At 40.5% G+C, this 21,493-nt stretch overlaps 1 protein-coding gene across 1 annotated transcript in view; it reads right to left on the minus strand.

Annotated features, from left to right (window-relative positions):
* Positions 1-21,493, minus strand: part of ADAMTS12 (ADAM metallopeptidase with thrombospondin type 1 motif 12) — a 168,195-nt gene that overhangs the window by 59,275 nt on the left and 87,427 nt on the right. Inside the window, exons 4-10 of the mRNA XM_031051603.2 lie at positions 17,321-17,517; positions 12,379-12,462; positions 10,606-10,730; positions 9,136-9,285; positions 6,297-6,440; positions 5,473-5,617; positions 149-241 (exon numbers count right to left, since the gene is read on the minus strand). Of these exons, the coding sequence (XP_030907463.2) occupies positions 149-241; positions 5,473-5,617; positions 6,297-6,440; positions 9,136-9,285; positions 10,606-10,730; positions 12,379-12,462; positions 17,321-17,517 (938 nt within the window). The remainder of the gene's footprint in view (positions 1-148; positions 242-5,472; positions 5,618-6,296; positions 6,441-9,135; positions 9,286-10,605; positions 10,731-12,378; positions 12,463-17,320; positions 17,518-21,493) is intronic.

Below are 21,493 nucleotides of genomic sequence, written 5' to 3' on the forward strand. Positions count from 1 at the left end.
TTGCAGGAAAATGTTATTGTGAATGATTTGTTATTTCAAGGTTGAAAATTTAAGTGAGATGTCACATGATGTTCCTCTTTCACGCTAAACAATGGCAGAGCTACTGATAGATCCTCCACCACCCTTTTGTAGGCAGCAGAACTGTCACCTTGTTCTCTCCACACCGAGTTCCATCTGCAGCTGCATCCAGTTTTGAGCGGCAGGAGCCTTTTACAGAGCACCATAGTGTCTGGCAAAGGTTCTGGAAAAGAAAGAAAACTGCAGCAGTCTGAAGCAAAGCTGAACCCCTATGGCCAAGATTTTCAAAAGCCTTCCATAGTTTTATACATCCAGTCAGAAAGCCTTGTAAAGAACGTAATTTCAAAAGCAAATGCTCAGGGTTTTCCAGAAGTTAGGACCAGATTTAGCTACTCCTTGTTAGCGTACAAGGAGAAACTACTTAACAAATACAAAATGGTGAATACTTTCTACCAAATGAATTATGTTTTACTTGAACTATGTGAGTTCAAGTATTTTTCCCATTGGCTGCTCAGGTCCCAGCTACACACAGGAAAAATGGCTTTGCAAAGTTTGGGCACTACTGTTTATAGCGAAGATGAACAGTTTATGATTTTCATTTGATTAGTACTAATCAGTACAATCTCCAAATTTGCATTGCTGTCTACCTGAAAATACAGAGTGAGATCAAAGAAGTTTAGAGAAGCCAGCCAGGAAAATAAACACAAAGTCATATCTCCAAGTACAACAGTTAGGTTAATATTCATAGAGGTCCCAAAACTAAATGAGGGAAAATAGATTAAAACACAGGTCTCTTAAACCATCAGCCAAATGGATGGCAAAGGAATGATATAAATGAAGCAGTCCAGGCTACCTGGCAGAGAAAAAAGCATAGGGGGCTGGGTGGAGTAAAGGCTCTGTTTAGTGAATGATTGCATATTAAGTTACGCAAACACTGGTGCCAGTTTAATGCAGTAACACATGGCATTTCAGCTGCTGCTGCAGGCGCAGTGGTCAACCCCACTGAAGGGACAGAAACTCCTGACAATCAAAAGATCTAGAAGGGCAAATAACATTACAGCCACCTCGTAGCAAGTCTTCTTTACTCAATTAAAACAATCCTCTACAGAATGAGGGCAGACATCAAGGGCTAGTCCCCCCTCCTCAGATCACAAGTGATTGGCACACAGCAGCCTGGCATGCTTGGGAACTCTTGAATGAGCTTTTTGTGAAAAGCTGGAGAAATCAGGGGTGTCAGAGAGACTGCACTCCCATTGGGAATAACAGAAGCAAAAGCCATGGAGCTCTGGGCAAGGTCTCAGCTGGGGCTGTTTGAACTGTAGAGTTCAGCACTAGAGAGAGAACAGAACTGGCAGCTTCTATCTGTGAAGCAGGGGGAGCTGTACATGTCATCCGAGAAAGGATCTGGTAAGAAGGATGCCACTAGCAGATCCCACTAGCAGTTTCCACTGATATTCTCGCAGCAAGCAACATGCTAGGTGTGGGAGCCAACACAGACTGTGCACTTGCAAAAAATCCCGCTCCAATGAGCTAGCAACATCTGAGTGTGAAATGTGAAACTTGAATGACTGCTTCTGTTTAAAAAGAGAAAACTCTCCAGTTTCTGTTTAAAATAGAAAAATGACCAGTTTCTATTTAAAACAGCTAAATTTAGGCACAGTCTGTTTTGAGTGAGATACGTATTATTAACTTTCTGCATTCTGTGTTAACCCGCATTTTAATCTAGAACACTGGAAAAAAAATTGATAGAATTATCTCAAAGCATTCCAAAACTCCAGCTGGAATACAGTGTCTGGGGCACTGAATCTTTGCTCATTTAGCTGCTTTTGGACAATGTATTGGTCAAAGGTTGTTTTGCAGTTCCCTATTTGCAGTTCAAGAGTAGTATTACAACTTTTTGTGAAGCCATTATCATCAGGTTCTTAAGACTAACCAATTAATTTTCTTTCATTATGAAATTAATTCTTTACTTCACTCTTGTATGTAGAGTGCTTTCTTGTTATGTTTTGTGGTTTTAGTGTTGTCTTTAAGCCCAGCTGGCAAACTAGAAACCACACAGCTGTTTGCTCACTCCCTACCTTCCTCTCCCCGCTCCCGGAGGGATGGGGATGATAATCGGAAGGATGTAACTCCCACGGGTTGAAATAAGAACAGTCCAATAACTGAGGTATAACACAAACCACTGCTGCTATCACCAGTAATAATAATGATAAGGGAAACAAGAAGGGAAGAGAATACAACCACTCACCACCTGCCAACCAATACCTAGCCCGATCCGAGCAGTGATCTAGCCGTTCCAGGTAACTGCCCCCAGTTTATATACTGGGCATGATATACAGTGGCATGGAATGCCTCTTTGATTAGTTTGGGCCAGGTGTCCTGTCTCTGTTTCCTCCCAGCTTCCCCTCATCCCTGGAAGAGCATGAGACTCAGAAAATCCTTGGTCAGACTAAGCAATACTGAATAACAGCTAAAAACATCGGTGTTATCAGTACTGTTCCCAGGCCAAAAGTCAAAACCACAGCACTGCACCAGCTTCTAAGAAGAAAAATGACTGCTACTGCTGAACCCAGGACAAGTGTGCAAACTGTACTCCTACACTGTGCTTCAGATACCACAAAAAAGGCACTGAAGCCAAACACAGCTTTCCACTGACAGATACATTTTTATGAGATGTATTCATAGATTTCGATGTCAAGGGTTCATGGAGGAAATCTTTTAGCTTTGCAAGAATTTTCCATATTGATCTCCATGCACCAGAGCTTTTTTCCACAATATTGGAATAACAACAGTGCAAGAAAAAGTACTGCTTACAGTGTGCGCTTGGAGGTAACAGCCAGAAATTCATGATTCTACCATGGACTTGCTGAAAAGCAAGTGATTTTTATTATCAGCAATACTGTGTACACTCTCCACTCAATCTATGAGATCAGGGTCTGTGACTAAAAGAAAGTAGGGTCAAAAAAACCCCAAACAGCTTCACTGAAGTCAGTGGAAGTTTTGGAGATAAAGAGAGGACAATTACATAAGGATTTTGAACTCCTACAGCCTGTCTGAGAGGAAACTATGGATATACCTACCACTTGGAAAATTCCTCCCCTGAATCTGTATTCTGCTTTTCCTTATTTGAGGGACAGTCTTTAAGTGCTTAGAGGACTTACTACCTAATGGTTCATGGAAATCACTATCTGAATTATAAATCTTAGTATTTGCTAAGTGGAGTCACTGAACTCTGAGGCATGTTCAGCTAAATGCGGATTTTTCTCTCAGAAAGAATCTGTGGATCAAATTCTAATGTCAGACATTAGAAGCTACAGGACAAACATAGCCTGGTCAGTGACCAAGTGTTAAGTAACAGTCCAAAGGTAAAGGACAATGAGACCTCTTAGATGAAATGACTAGATTGTTCACTCAACATGCCAGGCAGACTACACTATTCACAACACCTTTCCTTGCCAGTGCAGCTACCTACAAAACAGTCATTCCAGTGAAATGTAAAATAAGATTATACCAATTAATTTTCTGACATATGTCTAGCTGTAAAATTAGTTATTCAGGAGATGTTGAATGCAAAGGCCTGCTAGGTTCAAACCCAAGGAGACACAGAATGAACCAATACTGCAAAATTACACTTTAATTTTCTATCTGTACCAATAGGCAAATTATAGTAACTGAGGAAACTGGAACAGCAGGTAATGAAAGCAATCTTTCAATACCTGCTTCAGAATCAGTAGATGCAGTTCAACACTGGCAATCACATTAACTATTAAGGCTGAGAAGATTAATCAGAGATAATCTCCCTAATAGAAGGGTAGATGAGGATATGAATAATTATCTGAATGAAATAAACAGTCACTGTCAGCAGTCTCCAACCCACACATGAGCACAATACCTTGCCTAAAAACCACTCCAGCATTGCCAATAGCCATCATGCCACTTCTGCCACAGCCACGTTTAACAAAGTGAGCAAGGCGGATGCTATCTGCAATGTCTGCTGCACACTACTGCCCAAAACACAGTGAAAATTAGTGACCACTTAGCTAGACTTGCACTTGAAACCAGCTTCTTCTGTTCTAGGTAGAAAAATGTTGTATGGAGCCAAATGGCTCTGAACATGCTAGGTACAGTCAAAATACTATACTATTGCACCTTAGTGACTATAACCTGTTACTCCACAGTAGTTCCTAGCTCCTGTAGGGAGTTGTGCTGCTGTGACTTTACCGCTCCCCTGCAACTCCACACAACATTGTTTTGCTGTGCTATGAAATAAACCCTAGGGTATCTTGTAAATGACACATTTCCACATAAGATATTCTGATGTTTGATGGGAATATGAGGATTCTTCAATATATGTGGACTGAAATTCCCTTTAACTAGTTAGATCACCAAGAGTCTGCAAAAACAGGACATATGGGGAGAGGCCACAACCCTGATTCCTTTAGAAAATGTTTGCTGGAACTGAAGATTTGTTTCCAGAATAATTTGATCAGCTGTAAGCTACATGTTTGAAGCACCTTTTAAAATGGGAGTTAAGCTGCCTTGAAAACTTACTCAAGATCTGTATTATAGGTTTAAAAACAAAACTACTCCAGTGCTTGTCCAGGGTTCAGCAGTAGCAGTCATTTTTTCTGCTTCTTGGTAGCTGGTGCAGTGTTGTGGTTTTGACTTTCGGGCTGGGAACGTTGCTGATAGCACATATGTTCTGAGTTACTGCTCAAATGTTTGGTTTGTCCAAGGACTTTCTGAGCCTCATGCTCTGCAAGGGAGGAGGGGAGGCCAGGAGAAAGCGGAGACAGGACACCTGACCCAGGCTAACCAAAGAGGTATTCCATCCCATAGCACGTCATACCCAGGATGTAACTGAGAGCTACCTGGAAGGGCTAGTGCTCTGGGGGTTGGAGGAGATATCGGTTGGTGCTCGGTCGGGCAGGGTGGGGTGAGTTATGGGTTGGTGGCTGGTGAGGTGTTGTATTCTCTTCAATTGTTATTTCCTTTCTCATTATTATTATTATTATTGGTAGTAGCAGTAGTGATTTGTGTTATTCCTTAGTTATTAAACTGCTCTTATCTCAATCTGTGGGAGCTACATTCTTTGGATTCTCCTTCCTAGCTCTCCGGGAGTTGGGGGAGCAAGGGTGGGGGGGAGTTAGTGCACAAGCTCTGTGCAGCTTGGTTTTAAACCACGACAGTGCTAAAGGACAAACATTTAACAATAGATACGGGGTGGGATCCAGTAAAGGTCTTGCAAAAGAGAAGGCAAACAGTACAACAACTTACTTGCAGACTCTGAAAAACAGTGTTAGGCAACAAATGCACTACACACCTAGCCCGTTAGACTCTGAACATGCACATTTGTAGTTAGCAATTGAGGTTCACTAACTAACTGCACTTCCATGCTGCTCAAGAAGCATAAGTTAGTATTAGAATAAAAAAAAAAAAACATAGAGCACTTACATCTACATCTTCACAGAAAGTAGCATTAGAACCATACTGAAGCTGGCACTGGTGATGCACATCATAAATCACTCCAGGAGCAATGATTGGGGACTTTAAAACTTCTTTTTGGGGGATATCATCTAGACAGAATCCCCATCCGCGACTAAAAGACAAAATTACATATTAAAAGAACCCTGTAACCACAGCTTTTAGACGTTTCATTACAGACTTTCAACTTCTAATTCTTAATGGTAATTTTACATATGGCCTTTGGAAATAATACTTCCAAATTCCAGCCAAGTTATGTTGAAATGCTGCTAACAAACACCTAGTAAGGGAGGTTTTACAAAGGCAAAATATAGCTTGTCGAAGGGGAAATATCATGAGGTCATTATAGTTTGCAGAGTGGCTTCAGAGTACTCCAAAATTCTAGTTAAAGTTATATCATATTGCTGCTCTTTCAAAGAATAACATAATAAATTTGAACATGTCATGGAAGTCAACATATCTCATTGTGGCAAATGCAAGGCCTGTGATTTTCCGTCAGAGTCCTTGATGGAAAGGCTTCTTTCTTCCTGACAGCTGCAGAAAGCGGGCTGCACCAAACCTGAGCCAATATGACAAGACTCAAGTTCACTTCCAGAAACCAAGAATATAATGGAGCTTTTCCCAAATGCTAAGTGAATAAGCTTAGGGCATTCCTTCCATGCAAATTAACTCAAGCACACTGCAAAAAGATAAATTTAGTAGTGTAATAATAGAGGATTTACTTTAAACTCCACACAAACATCTCATACACAGCTGTATTCATTTCAGGCAAATGCTACAACCTGACCACTCACTCTAGGAAACGTGTGATGTATTCCTTGCTGCACTGTGACCAGGTAAGTGGAGTAGGATCATACTGCAACTGCCGGGACATAATATATGGGTGCTTTCCAACAGGCTCACAGTCATTCTCTTTTCCATCGTGCTGGATGCCAAAGCTGGAGGTAAAAAACAACATTTAGTAATTCTACCTGATTGGTTGTACCACAACACCCACCTATGGGCTCCATACTATGCTTAAAAATACACTGGAGTTGTTTCTACTGTGGTGAGCTGTAGATACCTGTTTGCTAAAAATCTACCAAAAAATCTACACTCCCTCCAACAAAGCTTTCAAATATATGTTATGTACAGCACAAAATAAAGAATAGACTGTGAAAGACAATACTGAACGGAATTTTTAAGGAACACAAAACACTATTGGACAGTTGGCCTGGGAATCACAGCTTAAACCTCAAAGTCCTATTAAAGCTGCTAAAGCTAAAATACTTCCTAGCTTTTGGATCACAATTATTTCAGACTTGTACCACTTTAACTAAGATCAGGCTTTGTTACATTCTTCTGTCTTACAGTGCCTTATAATCATGCCTCTACTGCTTGGGTTTTTTATCTCTTTTTATAGACTGAAATAAAGTTATTGGCTGGATGTGAGGATAAAATTCTTTACAATGAATTACAATGAATACATGCAAAACACTGGAAAAGAATGTGGTAAATATGCCATCCCTGGAGACATTTAAGGCCAGGCTAGATGTGGTTCTTGTTCACCTGATGTAGATGAAGAAGATATCCCTGATCACTGCAGGGGGAGTTGCAGTAGACGACCTTTGAAGGTCCTCTCCAACCCAAACTATTCTACGATTCTATTGCTTTCAAAATTGCTGAACATTCAACTGAGTTTGCCTCAAACCTCTACTTCCTCCTATTAGCTTTCTCAGCCTGTGCCTTACAAACTGATCTCCACAGCAGGTTCTCTCCAGGTTCTCTTATTAAGAAATCTTGCTATTCAACCTCTTGTAAAAATCATAAACATATAAAACTTTGGGTGTGATCCAACTTACTAAACATACATGCCTTCATATCACCTCATTGTGAAGGAAATGATCTGAAATAATAATATGCAAAGATACTGATATATGAGGAGGTTGACACATACATTGTTAACATCTGAAGGTGTGTAAGCCCTTGTGTGAAACTGCAGTGAAAACTGGTTCAGGATTTGATTCAGTCATGGACCAGAGTTCAAACGACTTAAGACTGTTTCTGGAAAATGTAATTATAAAATGACCCAAATGTTCCAAAAGCAGGGCATGATTTCAGACTGAATCAACTCCAGTAATGGTCTGAGGTGTAAGAGCAAACAGATCTGTTGACACAGGAGGCTGCAGAAGTCTAACGGGACAGTATGGGCAAGAGTTAACATTCATCTAAGGAATGGATACATTACTTTTTTTCCCATTTTTTATTTATCTGTTCTTACTGACTTTTATTGTCCATACCTGAACTTTTTAATCTAGCTTGTGGCAAAAATGGTTCCGTGTTAATAACAAACCCTACAGTATTCAGTTTTCTTTGAGGATACAACTCTTCCAGGCAAGGCCCTGCTTCACTCCCACAAACGTGAGTAAAGTAATACTCTGTCTCACGGCATCCACAGCTGCAAGTTATCAGCCACCCGGGCTAGACTAGGAGAGGTTCACACATAGCTCTATGGGAAGAAGTGTCTTCTGACTACTGCTGTTAATGAGAAAATCTTTCTGTCAACAAGAGGGTTGGGGACCAAGTAACCAAGCCCATAGCATCCAGATCTAATTGTAATGATTTCAATGCTATGTACTTCCTTTCTGGCGATAAGAGAAGTTGAATACAAAAAGGCCAATTAATGGCTGATAGGATCAATACTTGAGTAATCTTCATATCAAATGACAATGATAATGAGATGATGATGATTATTATTGTAAGATATCATTAGCACATACAGATTTCAACCTGATTGGTGGTTGGGTGCACAACACAAGTAATGTGATTGTAGATACAGCAATGAACTCGTTACCTAGCCATGCAACATGGTCCAGCTGAAAAGAACTCTAGCCAGAGTATCCATAAAATAATGCTCTGCCCTGAGGAAAACACCTCAGTGTCAATAGAGATTTAAAAATCAGATTTTCAGGTGAGGTTAATAAACCAACTCACCATCAAAGACACCCTGGAAATCTGAAATACTGAGACATCCAGTTCAAGTATATATCCAATAATAAAGAGCCTAGCTGTGTCTGAAACTAAATGCCCTGGAACTTCAGTTCCCTTGACCCAAGTGTATCCACAACTGCAATATTAATATACAGAAGACACCAGTTATTAAGAAATGCCCAAAAGTGACTTTATTTGTAGGTCAGAAAGGAGAACAAAGATAGTTGATATTTCTGTGAGGTCTGACTGCTTGAATTGCTAATCTGCAATGTTGAAGTACCTTGATTTAAGGAAACAGGTATGTTTCAAATTACTTGGATTGATTTGGAGATCATCTAAAGTAATTGCATGGTAATTCAGTATATGTTTGGAAAAATTAGCATGATTAAGTCAAGCTACTTTGTAGCTTAGATATTTCATTCTGATGTACTGACCTAGCAGACTCTGTTAAAAGGGACAGAATGAATAGTTGTAGATACAAAGGTCAGTGGCTTAAGAATCTCTTTCTTATGCCTTTGCCTAGAGAAAGCAAACACAGTTTTGATTTTAGTAACAGAGACATTAACTTACTCCTTCTCTTGTTTCTGTCTGACAATTTGACTATTAACAAACATATAATAAATTAAACTCAGCTAGCCATTCCCCCTTCAATTTCAACTATACCTGTGTCCAAGTTCATGAGCAATAGTAAAAGCTAAAGGCAGCCCAGAATCTTCATTAATGTTACAGCTTCTGTGAGGTTGACACATGCCTGACAGATGAGATAAACCTAAGGTTTCACATGGACGATTCATGCCAGCACAAATGTCCTTTCTAGAATCACAAAAGAGACATGTCATTAGAAGAGCTTAAAATCAGCTGGCGAGTGTCAGTTACATTAGGTGGTCTCTATCCTATAATGTATTAGTGCTAACTGGCATTTTAAGCAAAGTACAATGTTAACGTATTTGCAAATATATGCAACAAAAATATGCAGTTTTTCTGCTACTATCAAGAGTATACTACTACTGTGTGCAGCCACTATTACATTGCTGCAGTGACTAAATACATATCTGTATTGTCAACTCACATAAGAAAAAGTTTTAAAGCCTTCAGTGTTTTGAGGCATGGTTTATTAAATTCACCATACCTTTCAGTTTCATTCACATGAACTGCTTGAAGCCTCTTTATTTGTAGAGGTAAACCATGCATCATCATGAGACTTCTTTTTTGCATTCTTATTTTAAGATTTGTTGACTCTTTTCTTTACTGCACCATTTGAGGGAATTTATTTTTGTGATGGGTTGTTTTTTTTGCCTGACAGACTTTAACTTAGGACTTTTTTCTCTTGCAAGCCTTAGACTCAGTCTTTTCTCTCATTCTTCTCAGTCTTTTTTGTCTGTTGTGTGCAGATTGCATCCATTTCTATGACTTGTAGTTCTGTTTCATGTTCTTCTGCAAACTCTCTGTGTAATCTCAAACAAACTTCAAGCGTGCTGTTCCTCCCTTGTTCATATGGAAAAAATGTGTCTTCTTAAATACAGAGATAATATTTAAAAATCATACACTTTATTGCTTAAAAATAATGTCAGTGTGTTTTTTGCAAGATAATCTTCAACTCTGAGCTGCACCTGCATATGACTTTAGGATTTGTCGGTATGGAGTTCTTCATCTAAATGCTATGTTATTTTGGTGTATTGCCTCAAAGAAGAACAGAGAAGTGACTAAGCACAAAATGAGATATGAGCAAGTGGGGAAAATTACTTGAGGTCTGCAAATTGCTAATCTCTCGGGACATACAGATCTCTATTTTCTGACTAAAATGGATCACCAATAAAACACCCACGTGTATACATAAAGTGTTATATGTACTTTGAAAACAAAACCAATCCCTTTAAAAAGTACAGCAGGTCTAACATTAACCACGTTTTTATAACTCTCATTCTCTGCCTGTATGAGTATCAAGCGCGCTCACACTAGGTTATTTTTTTGCATTACCACGGTATTTTTGAAACAGCATGACTTCATTAGACCACTTTACTGGGTTCTGTGCAGGATGAACTAAATGATGTCATGAGCCTATTCAAAAAATATCATCACCATAAAAATGCAATTAAACAATACACAGTCACAGGCACCGAACTGCTGTCATACCTGGTTAGAAGGACAGCCACATCATGGTGTGTAGGGTTGATGTCACTTTTGGGATTGACGCTCTTCTGCCATTTGCAGAAACTAGCTAGTGTCTTATCAGCATGGTGAACTATCTTCAAGCCTTGCTAATGGGAAATGAAGCAAAACATTATTGTAAACACCATGCTGCACTGCAGTAACATGTAAGCGATGTTAGCTGTGAAGCTGGGTAATCTCTGAAATGCCCTTATGCTTTTGTCTGAAGATAGAGCCATCATTAGGAGCGGTAAAATCTATTTATCTAACATACTGAATATCAAGTTAAAATGTTGATGTGTTTATAGTTGGTGAAGTTAAAGGAAAAACTAAATGCAGACATACTTATTGGTAAGTGACCTTTGTAAGATCCAACACTGAACTGAAACTGTCAAACAAATGTTTTATACTCTCTTGAAAGCAAGCTTTCATCTACAGAGAAGGTAAAGACTACTTAGTATTGGACTTCATGCTCTAGTTTGTCTCAGAGTTATGTGAAAAATGTTATGCTCAGGGAACAATTATGCTTCCAAGGGTCTATTTCATCCACAATGTTTTTCAGTTCCCAAGAGTCATTTCCAGTGCAGTCTTAGATGTTTCTTCTTCATCTTATCATTATATAGTATACATGCAAGTTACTGAAATTGCTTCTGAAGTACAAAGTATGCAAAATAAATTCATTTAAACATGTATTTTTCTTATTTCTGGTCTTAGGCATTCACTGTATCTTGTCTCAGTTTAGTCTATTTAAATAAAATTTTTACAAAGCATCTCAATAACATTGTTACTAGATAGTAATTTCTGGTCAACATAAAACTAAATTTTGAAAGATACGCAACCCTGCTGCTTCCAACACTGTCCTGCTCGATCCATGGCTTATTATTAAAATAGCAGCAGAAATTTTGCAAGTAAACTTAACTGGATGTCACCATGGATTTCAGGTTCAAACTGTCCTGTTAAGATGTGAACTACAGGTTTTGGACCACATACTCTTACAGTGAGGGATATAAAGATAGCCTGTATACTAATAATTTATTTCAGAAGAGACTGCCTGGCCCCATGGCTTCATTCACTGGCTTGCATTTATAAAACATAAACCATGGAAAAAAATTCCCTTAATGTGTTCCTGCAGTCAGAGCTACTTCTGTCATGCACAGAGTTTTTTTTTTAATATATAAAATTCTGACAATCAGCATTGTCTTCAGCATGTAAAAACATATTTGTGAATGAGAGACATTAGAAACTACTAACATATAACTAGTTTACAGCAATTAACATCTATTAAGTTTTGGTTGGTTTTTTTTTTGAAAGATCTAAAAAGGAAAATGTGTGTTTGAGCTGCACAATGATAAATTCACTTCTTCAGAGACCTGCAAATACTCTAGCATACAATATATTTCACGTAATGCTAGGTAATTAGATTCTGAGTGATGCATAATTTCTGTTTCTCATTTGGCCTTCCTTCACATCCCATGTTCTTTTGAAACTGGGGAGATTCCATTTTCCCATTCCTAATTTGCTTGTTTTATTTACATTTTCCTTGGTGATTTTTAGCAGAAATACCTGAAGTCATCAGCTAAATACTCTGCTATACAGCAAAGTCTGGTTTTAGAATTTATTCTGCCAAAGATTATAGAACAGCAAAATTAAAATATTATTTTAAGCAAAACCAAACTCTCTTCTTTACAACTGTAGCTCGATGCATTGAAGTCCCAAGTCTGACAATAAGTGACATTTTGAGGAAAATTAAAACCTTACCTCCTCCTCCTCAAAGAGAATGAGCCGAACCAGCACAATGTGAATTGCATTGCCAATGCTTGGATCGTGGAACAACCCTGTGACCTGTGCCAGAGCCAGGAAGTATTAGATTAACTGATTCCTCTAAAGCAAAACAGGACTTTAGAGAGAAAATACATTTACTTCAACCACACTGTTTATCTCGATGTGGAGGTGCTGTCTTGGTTTTTAAGTTCTCAATACACTTCACTGATTCCTTACTGAAATGCAGTATATGTTAGAACTACTGCAAAGGGCAGCTCTGAAAATGAGTTATGATACAGCATTTGGCAAAAGTTATTAAGCTGAAGACCAAAAGCATATGCAAGATTATTTATGTCCATTTCCCTTCCAAGAACTTCAGAGTTCTCAAAAAACACCTGCAGGAAAGAATGTTAACATGCAGAGTCACATAACACTGAAGGAGAGAGGTTCACTCTGGGTGCAAAAAAAAATCAGTGTATCAAATTATTCTGTTTTGATTTTTTTTGTCAGAGACATGGACAGTGCTAGTGATATAGATAGCAGTAGCCTGGAGAACATAAAGAAGGACTACAGAGCCCTGGGAGAGGTGGTTAGAAGATCTGGAGCTCAGGCAGTCTTTTCATCAATTCTCCAGGATAAAGGGGAGGACCTTAAAAAGGCTAGGAGGATTGGACAGGTTAATAAATGGTTAAAAGGGCGGTGTCATAGTCAGGAGCTTGGGTATTTAGAACACAGGACAAAATTTAGGAGGCCAGGTCTACTGGAGGCTGGTGGAAAGAAGGGGAAGAGCAGTTTTGGTAGGAGGCTTGCCAGACTTGTCAAGGATGCTTTAAACTAGGTGTGCTGGGGGAGGCGGGCATCATTCCATCCCAACACACCCAGTCAGTTGCCAGCACCTATAATAAATGCTCAGAGCAATGTAGAGATATTCCAGCTGCTCCAGCCAATGAGCTGGCATTATTTGGAGCTCGGATCAGATGCCTCTATACAAATGCCCGTAGCATGGGGAATAAACAAGAGGAATTAGAGATGTGTGCATATCTATGGGGGTATAATATAAGAGGCATCACAGAAACATGGTGGGATGGCTCCTGTGACTGGAGTGCTGGAATGGAAGGTTACAGGCTTTTTAGAAAACACAGGCCTGGTAGGAGGGGAGGGGGAGTTGCTATTTATGTTAGGGATAGGCTGGAGAGTATGGAACTCTGTCTGGGGACAGGTGAGCAGTTAACAAGAGTCTGTGGGTCAGGTTAAAGGGAGAACAGCGATGGGAGACATTATTGTGGGGATCTGTTACAGACCACGTGATCAACAGGACTGTGTGGATGAAGGACTCTGTAGATAGGAGGAGCCTCACACTCGCATGCCCTTATCCTCATGGGGGACTTCAACCACCGATGTCTGTTGGAAGGACAGTACTGCCTAGAGCAAGCAATCCAGGAGGTTGCTCGATGGTGTGAAAGACAACTTCCTTCTGCAAGTCTTAGAGGAGAAAACAAGGAGAGCTGCCATGCTTGACGGTGTGCGCACCAACAGGGAAGGGCTGGTTGGAAATGTGATGCTCTAGGGAACCCTTGTTTGTAGAGACCATGAGACGGTCGAATTTCAGATCCTCAGGACAGTGAGAAGAGCGTGCAGCAAGCTCACTGCCCTGGACTTCAAGGGAGCAGACTTTGACTTCTTCAGGAATCTGCTCAGTAAGGTTCCACGGAATATAGCCCTACAGGGCAGGGGGGCCAAGACTGTTGACTGATATACAGGGATCACCTCCTACAATCTCAGGAGTGTTGCATCACAACTAGAAGGAAATGCAGCAGGAGGGCCAGGAGATCTCCTTGGATAGATAAGGAGCTTGCTGAGAAGACTTTGAGGGAAAAAAGAGGCTTACAAAAGGTGGAAGCAAGTCCTGGGAAGAATGCAGGGATGTTGTCCGGGAAGGCAGGGACCAAGTTAGGAAAGCTAAGGCCCAGTTAGAATTAAATGTGGCTAGGGATGTTAAGGATAACAGGAAGGGATTCTATAGGAACATCGCAAATAAAGACAGACTAGGGACAATGTGGGCCCTTTTTGGAACCTGTCAGGAGAACTCCCTACCCTGGACTTGGAAAAGGCTGAGGTTTTTAATGACTTCTTTGCCTCAGTCCTCACTGGCAAAGGCTCTGAGCACACCACCCAAGTCTTGGAAGGCAGATGCATTGACTGTGAGAATGAAGACCTTAGGCCCACTGTAGGAGAGCATCTGGTTCAAGAACATCTTAAGAACCTGAGCATGCACAAGTTCATGGGACCTGATGAAATCCATCCGTGGGTCCTGAAAGAGCTGGCAAATGAAGTTGCTAATCCACTGTCCATCATATGTGAAAAATCATGGCAGTCAGGTGAAGTTTCTGATGACTGGAAAAAGGGAAATATAACCCCATTTTCAAGAAGGGGAAAATGGATGTCCCAGGGAATTACACACCAGTCAGTCTCACCTATGTGCTTGGCAAAATCAGGGAGCAGATTCTCCTGGAAAGCATCCTAAGGCACATGAAATACAACAAGGTGGTTGGTGACACACAGCATGGCTTCACTATGAGGAAATCCTGCCTGATCAGTTTGGTGGCCTTCTGTGGTGTGGCCACAGAACTGATGGACACGGGTAGAGCATTTGATGTAATCTACCTGGACTTGTGCAAAGTGTTCAACACTGTCCTGCATAACATCCTTGTCTCTGAATTGGAGAGACATCAATTTGAGAGGTGGACGACTCAGTGGATAAAGAACTGGCTGGATGGCTGCATGCAAAGAGTTGTGGTCAATGGTTCAATGTTTGGCTGGAGACCAGTAACGAGTGGTGTCCCTCTGGCATCAGTGTTGGGACCGGTCTTGTTCAACATCTTTGTCGCTGACATGGACAGAGGGATTGAGTGCGCTCTCAGCAAGTTTGACGATGACACCAAGCTATGTGGTTCAGTTGATACGCTGGAGGGAAGGAATGCCATCCAGAGGGACCTCAACACGCCACTTGTGAGGTGGGCTGATGCCAACCTCATGGAGTTTAACCATGCCAAGTGCAAGGTCCTACACCTGGGTCAGAGCAATCCCAGGCACAGCTACAGGTTGGGCAAAAAGGAAATTCGTGGTAGTCCTGCGGAGAAAGACTTGGGGGTGTTGGTTAATGAGAAAATGAACATGAGCCAGCTTCACTGTGTACTCATAGCCCTGAAATCCAACCGTATCCTGGGCTGCATCAAAAGGAGCATGACCAGCAGGTCAAAGGAGGTGATCCTGCCCCTCTACTCTGCTCTTGTGAGACCTCACTTGGAGTATTGTGTGCAGTTCTGGTGTCCTCAACATAGAAAGTACATGGAACTGTTGGAACAAGTCCAGAGGAGGGTCACGAGGATAATAAGGCAGCTGGAGCACCTCTGGTATGAAGATAGGCTGAGAGAGTTGGGACTGTTTAGCCTGGAGAAGAGAAGGCTGTGTGGAGACCTCATAGCAGCCTTCCAGTATCTGAAGGGGACCTATAGGGATGCTGGGGAGGGACTATTCATTAGGGACTGTAGTAACAGGAGAAGGGGTAAAGGGTTATTACTTAAACAGAGTAAGTTTAGATTGTATATAAGGAAGAAATTCTTTACTGTAAGGGTGATGAGGTACTGGAATGGGCTGCCCATGGAAGCTGTGAATGCTCCATCCCTGGCGGTGTTCAAGGCCAGGTTGGACAGAGCCTTGGGTGACATGGTTTAGTGTGAGGTGTCCCTGCCCATGGCAGGGGGGTTGGAACTGGGTGATCTTAAGGTCCTTTCCAACCCTAACTATTTTATGATTCTATGACAGTTGGATTGATGTTCCCTCAGCAAGTTTGCCAATGACACCAAGCTGTGTGATGCAATGAACAAGCTGGAGGGAAGTACTGGGATCCAGAGGGACCTTGAGGTGGGCCAATGCCAACCTAATAAAGTTAGGAGAAATTACCAAAATTAACTGGAAATCGTATTTCCAAAAGTCTGATTTCAGTATGGGTATTTTTCAAGGTAGTAAACTGAAAATCTAATCATTTTGAGTATTCCTAGTATTTCACGTATGAACTGCAGAGAAGATGGTAAGGCTCATTTGTTCTTGAATCTGATCATGACAGGGGTTTATTCCACACATTTCCCCTGTGGGAATCAGAAAACATAATGTATAAGGTAAGGGACAGACAGGTTACCATGGCTAGAATCACACTGCGATTAATTTCAGATATATATTACACAGATACTATGATAATGACACATAAGGCATCCTCAATAGACTCTTCATGGTCAATATCCACTATGATATAGATATTAACAGAAGACGTATCTGTAGGTAGTCCTATGAAATGTTATTACTTTTCCCTATTAATTATTTTGAAACTTGCCACAAAGGAAAACAATGAAAGTTAAACTTTTGTATTATAGGTAGACACTTACCTGGAAAAATAGTTGTACTGGTTTTAACAGGGATAGTTAACTTTCTTCATAATAGCTTGTATTGTTTGTATTCATGACCAAAACAGTAGCACACTGATAGTTTAGCTCTTGCTAAGTTATTAAGATTTCCAATAGACTGCTACATGCCTCTTTCATCCACAGACATGGGAAAGAATTTCTCTCTGTTGCTCTAGCTACCAACCCAAAAACACCAATGAGTAGCGATCAGGGTAGACAGAGAATTTCAACGGAAAGAAATTTACTTCTAGCTTTTATAGCTATGACACTTCTCTCACTTAAACTCTGAAGGAAAATTATCCCTATGCAAGACACAAAGTAAAAAATGTTTTAAAATTCAAAGTTTCAATGACCATATACGAACGATACTACATTTGTTTCACTGAACAATGTTACAGACTTGTTTCGAGTAGATCAGTAACTTAAGTTAAAATTTGCTTCATTTATCTATCAAAAAAAAAAGTAAATACTGTACATACCATATTCATTATAGTGAGGATGTATGACTCCACATGGTCACTTCCATGATACTCAACCATCTTACTGTCTGCAACTACAAGCGTCTCCACCCATCGCTCCTTGCTGACAGAGCGCCGAGAAACCTTTCGGGCAGCCATATGATTTTGTTCCCATTTCTCCCTCTGATGCTGCTGCTGTCTGAAAAATCTGAGGGTATCTGGAAGAATAAGAAGCAATGCTGACTTCAAAATATTTTCAAGCTTGATTTGAAATGTACACCTGTAACACTTGCAGATGGAATGGTAGCATCACAGAATCACAGAAGGATTGATACAGATTGGAAGGGACTTCTGGCTGCCACCTACCTGACACACAGCAAAGCTTACTCCAAAGCGACAGCAGCTTGCTAAGGGCCCTATCCAGCAATGTTCTGAATACATACCCCTAGCTGGATTGAATATTTGCAGAAGTTATCTCTACTCAAATGCCAGGGATTAAGGTACAAGACAGAACCAACCTATGAGAATATTAAACTGGGGATGTCATTTGGTCTGGCTTTAAGCTCTCCAGTGACACCAGTTCATAGTTATGACAAAGGACATGCTTTCTCCATGAGCAGCTCTTATTCTTAGCAGAATGGCACATTAAGGCCAGCGCTGTGGCACATTCAAGATTAGTTTGTTCAGTGCATGGAAAAACTGCCTCAAGAATAGGGATACTTCACCAGTAGGTGTCATCTAAATACTAACCAGGCAGACAAGCCATAGGCTTCTCAAGGGCTGCCATCCTGTCTGATTAGACACTATAATTTTGGGATTTGTGCAGCTAACGCTTTTCGGGAAGAAGTCTTTGCTCTGTAGAGTTGCTATCAACCTTGCACTGCGGGGATAACTACCCTCCACTCATTCTAGCTTTGAACACCAGTTGTTTTACGAGGGAAATACCGGGGATGTAAATACCATTAGGCCTGAAAAAGAAATGAAGAGATGCCAGCTTGATGGCAACTGGTGGCATTTTTCCAACCCAGAAGCCACAGAAACTCTTCTACAGTGCTGGGATTCCCCCAGTCCTAGGACTGATGAGGAGCATCCTTCCTTGCTGCTATTATAGATACTGCAGTAGTGCTTTTGCTTCTCACTCGTGAAAGAGGATGTCCTTATTCCAAATAAGGCACATCTGCACACCAAAAAGACAGCGCCTACCTCCAAGTGCTTTCAGCCTGTCCAGCATAACCCCCAGTGCTGTGGCAGGGGAAGAATGTCCAGCATTACCTCCACCGCTCCAACTCCCAGCACTAACTGTTGCTCTGCACTTAGTACTCAGACCACTCTCCTTAAAGAATGAATGACCTCGCAGCTGGGTCTCAAGTCTTGTGTTCACCCCAGCAGAAGACCTGTTACACCTTTGCAATGAATGCATTGTTTGCCCTTTCAAAGACTTAGATGCAGCCAGAATTTATCATGGCATCTTGCATTTCTACAAAATGTAGCACCACTGGACTATTAATGATGTATATAATACATCTCTCAGTGTAAAAAGGTGATTGTACATATGCAATAAGTCAAGATATCAAAGGAAGATGCACAGATTTTTAGAAATGAGTTCTCCGAGGCCAATCTAAAAGGTACCTAGAGAAAGAAATGCTGGCACTGACAACATATTATGCGTAAAATCGAAATACTTCACATTAATAAACAAAACTACAGCAGGCACATCACACATTTAAAACTGAACCACAGTGCACAAGTGTGTAGTAAACAGCAGCTCCATTAGTTGATACATACCATGACCAGTTAGCACTGCATTGCAGCACCAGTTCAGGATTTCAATCAGCACCAGGCACATGCCACCAAGAAGCACAAAAACCTACAAAATTACTCCAGACAGGATCATCCTAATACTGGAAACCAGTACCTCCCTGGATCAGGACACTGTAACGAAGCTGAAATACTGTAATATATTGTTGATTTAGAATGTAGTAAATAAATAAATATAGCTGTGCACAGACTTCTTTTTGCAAGAATTGGCATGTGCATTTTAAAAGATGCATAAGTACTACTTGTGAAGTACAAAGTACCATAAAAATTTTTACCTGCTTGGCAAGGCAAATAATAATGGAATGTAAGACAAGTCTGAATAAATGTAAAAAGAAAAAATCAGTAAGCATAAAAGATGGTAATTTTTACTATTAATGAACTGTGATAAAAAAGACTGCAAAACAGAACCCATGCATATCAATTTCCCTTGTGATTACCAATCAAAATCACTTGTCAGTGTCATCCTGTGCACCCACACAAAGAAACTCTGGCCTGTAGATATGTCAGTAAGTCAAGAAAGTTCATAAAGAAAGTTGCCTTACCACGAAGCCAAGGGAGTCAAAAAAGGCATTCACTTCTGTATCTCAGTATTGAAGAATTAGCTGCATGCAAAGATAGCTTGTTGCCTACATGAAAGATCATAATTTGTGAATAAAGACAAAGAAAGTGGGTGTTTATTTGGTTTTGTTTGTTTAGAGTCAAAGCAGTTTTGTTTCAAGAGAAGGGAGATGGACTATGACTGCTACAACCTCTACCCTAATCCCACTAACCTGGTCTACAGCGTCATTCCTGCTGTATACCTCAATCTTTGTTCAGTTAACTGCAATTGCCACCTCTATGAGGGGCTATTTATGAGCTGCATTCATTAGTCCCTCTTCTATATTTGCATGGTGACCTGGATTCAGCTGAAACCAGGACACATGGTTTTCAGCATCCTTTTTTTTCATAAAGCACACTTCTCAGTATCTCCATTTTTAAGGGCTTTGTGCTGAGAAAAACCTTCTCCACAGCTATTTAAACAAAAAAATCTGTTCAGACTGTGGTTAAGTGATTTGTTTACAGTCAAATAAAATAGGAGGCAAGCTGTCAGGCTTTGTATTCACGTCTAGCAAAGAGTTTTGTTTATTGTCTAGACAGGGGATAGCACTGGAGGTAAAAATGTTTGAAGCCATACAGTGAACAACTCTCAGGGAAAAGTCTGGAGTGCTGGTTAAGCATGAGGCTATGTACTACAGGAAAATCTCAGAACAGATTTAAGTTGTGAAAATTAATGCCAGGTAGCAAAGGGATTCTGCAGACAAAACACTGCAGGGCTCAGCAACAGATCCCCTCCAGTGCAGGGATCTAACCTGGAAGGGTGTCATCTGAGGAATGGATCCCTACTGGTCTCCTGGCAGGTTTCTTAGTTAGATGAAGCAGAGAGGGATAACTTCTAGGAACTACACCAATATACATGCAGCTACACAGTATGGTTCTAATGCTTTTGCCTCTTCAAATGATAATTGTCTCTGTTAAGCTTTTCATTCTGGAGTAAAATAACCTCATCTTCCTTTTACCTTAAATTAGAAAAGTGTTGCAAATGAATTCAGATTTGATAAGAAATCCCAGGCACCCTGTTGTCCAGGAATGGAAATCTTAATTAGGAACCCACCAATTCAGGAATACCCAAGGAATGATGGTTGGTCTGTAACAATCTAGTTGGTTTGTAACTAGTGATGGTTGGTCTGTAACTAGTAACATACAGTACTGTATGAAAAAAGCTTGCCTCCCCATGATCTTCCATCATAAATTCTGAGCACAGCAAACTCCAGTCCTCGGAATAAAAATAAAGGTAGTGCTAAAAGTATGTCCAGCATAATCTAAGACTTAAAGAAAAGAAGGTTGCCAAGAGATTCAGCTACCAAATTGCATGAAAATACTCAAAAAGGAAGTTTCTATCTGTCATTGGAGATAATTTTGCAGATGTGAGGCTTTTATTAAAAAACTGATTCATCCAAACAAGTCACATACAATGTTGCATGAGTCATATGTGATATACAGCCGTATCACTGCACAACCAAGAGAAATGGTGCAGATGACAACATTTTCATAGAATCATAGAATAGTTAAGGTTGGAAACGACCTTAAGATCACCCAGTTCCAACCCCCCTGCCATGGGCAGGGACATCTCACACTAGACCATGTCACCCAAGGCTCTGTCCAACCTGGCCTTGAACACCGCCAGGGATGGAGCAATCGCAGCTTCCCTGGGCAACCCATTCCAGTACCTCATCACCCTTACAGTAAAGAACTTCTTCCTTATATACAATCTAAACTTCTGCTGCTTAAGTTTTAACCTGTTACCCCTCCTCCTACCGCTACAGTCCCTAATGAATA

Source organism: Melopsittacus undulatus, chromosome Z, assembly GCF_012275295.1.
Source record: "Melopsittacus undulatus isolate bMelUnd1 chromosome Z, bMelUnd1.mat.Z, whole genome shotgun sequence".
Classification (NCBI taxonomy): domain Eukaryota; kingdom Metazoa; phylum Chordata; class Aves; order Psittaciformes; family Psittaculidae; genus Melopsittacus; species Melopsittacus undulatus.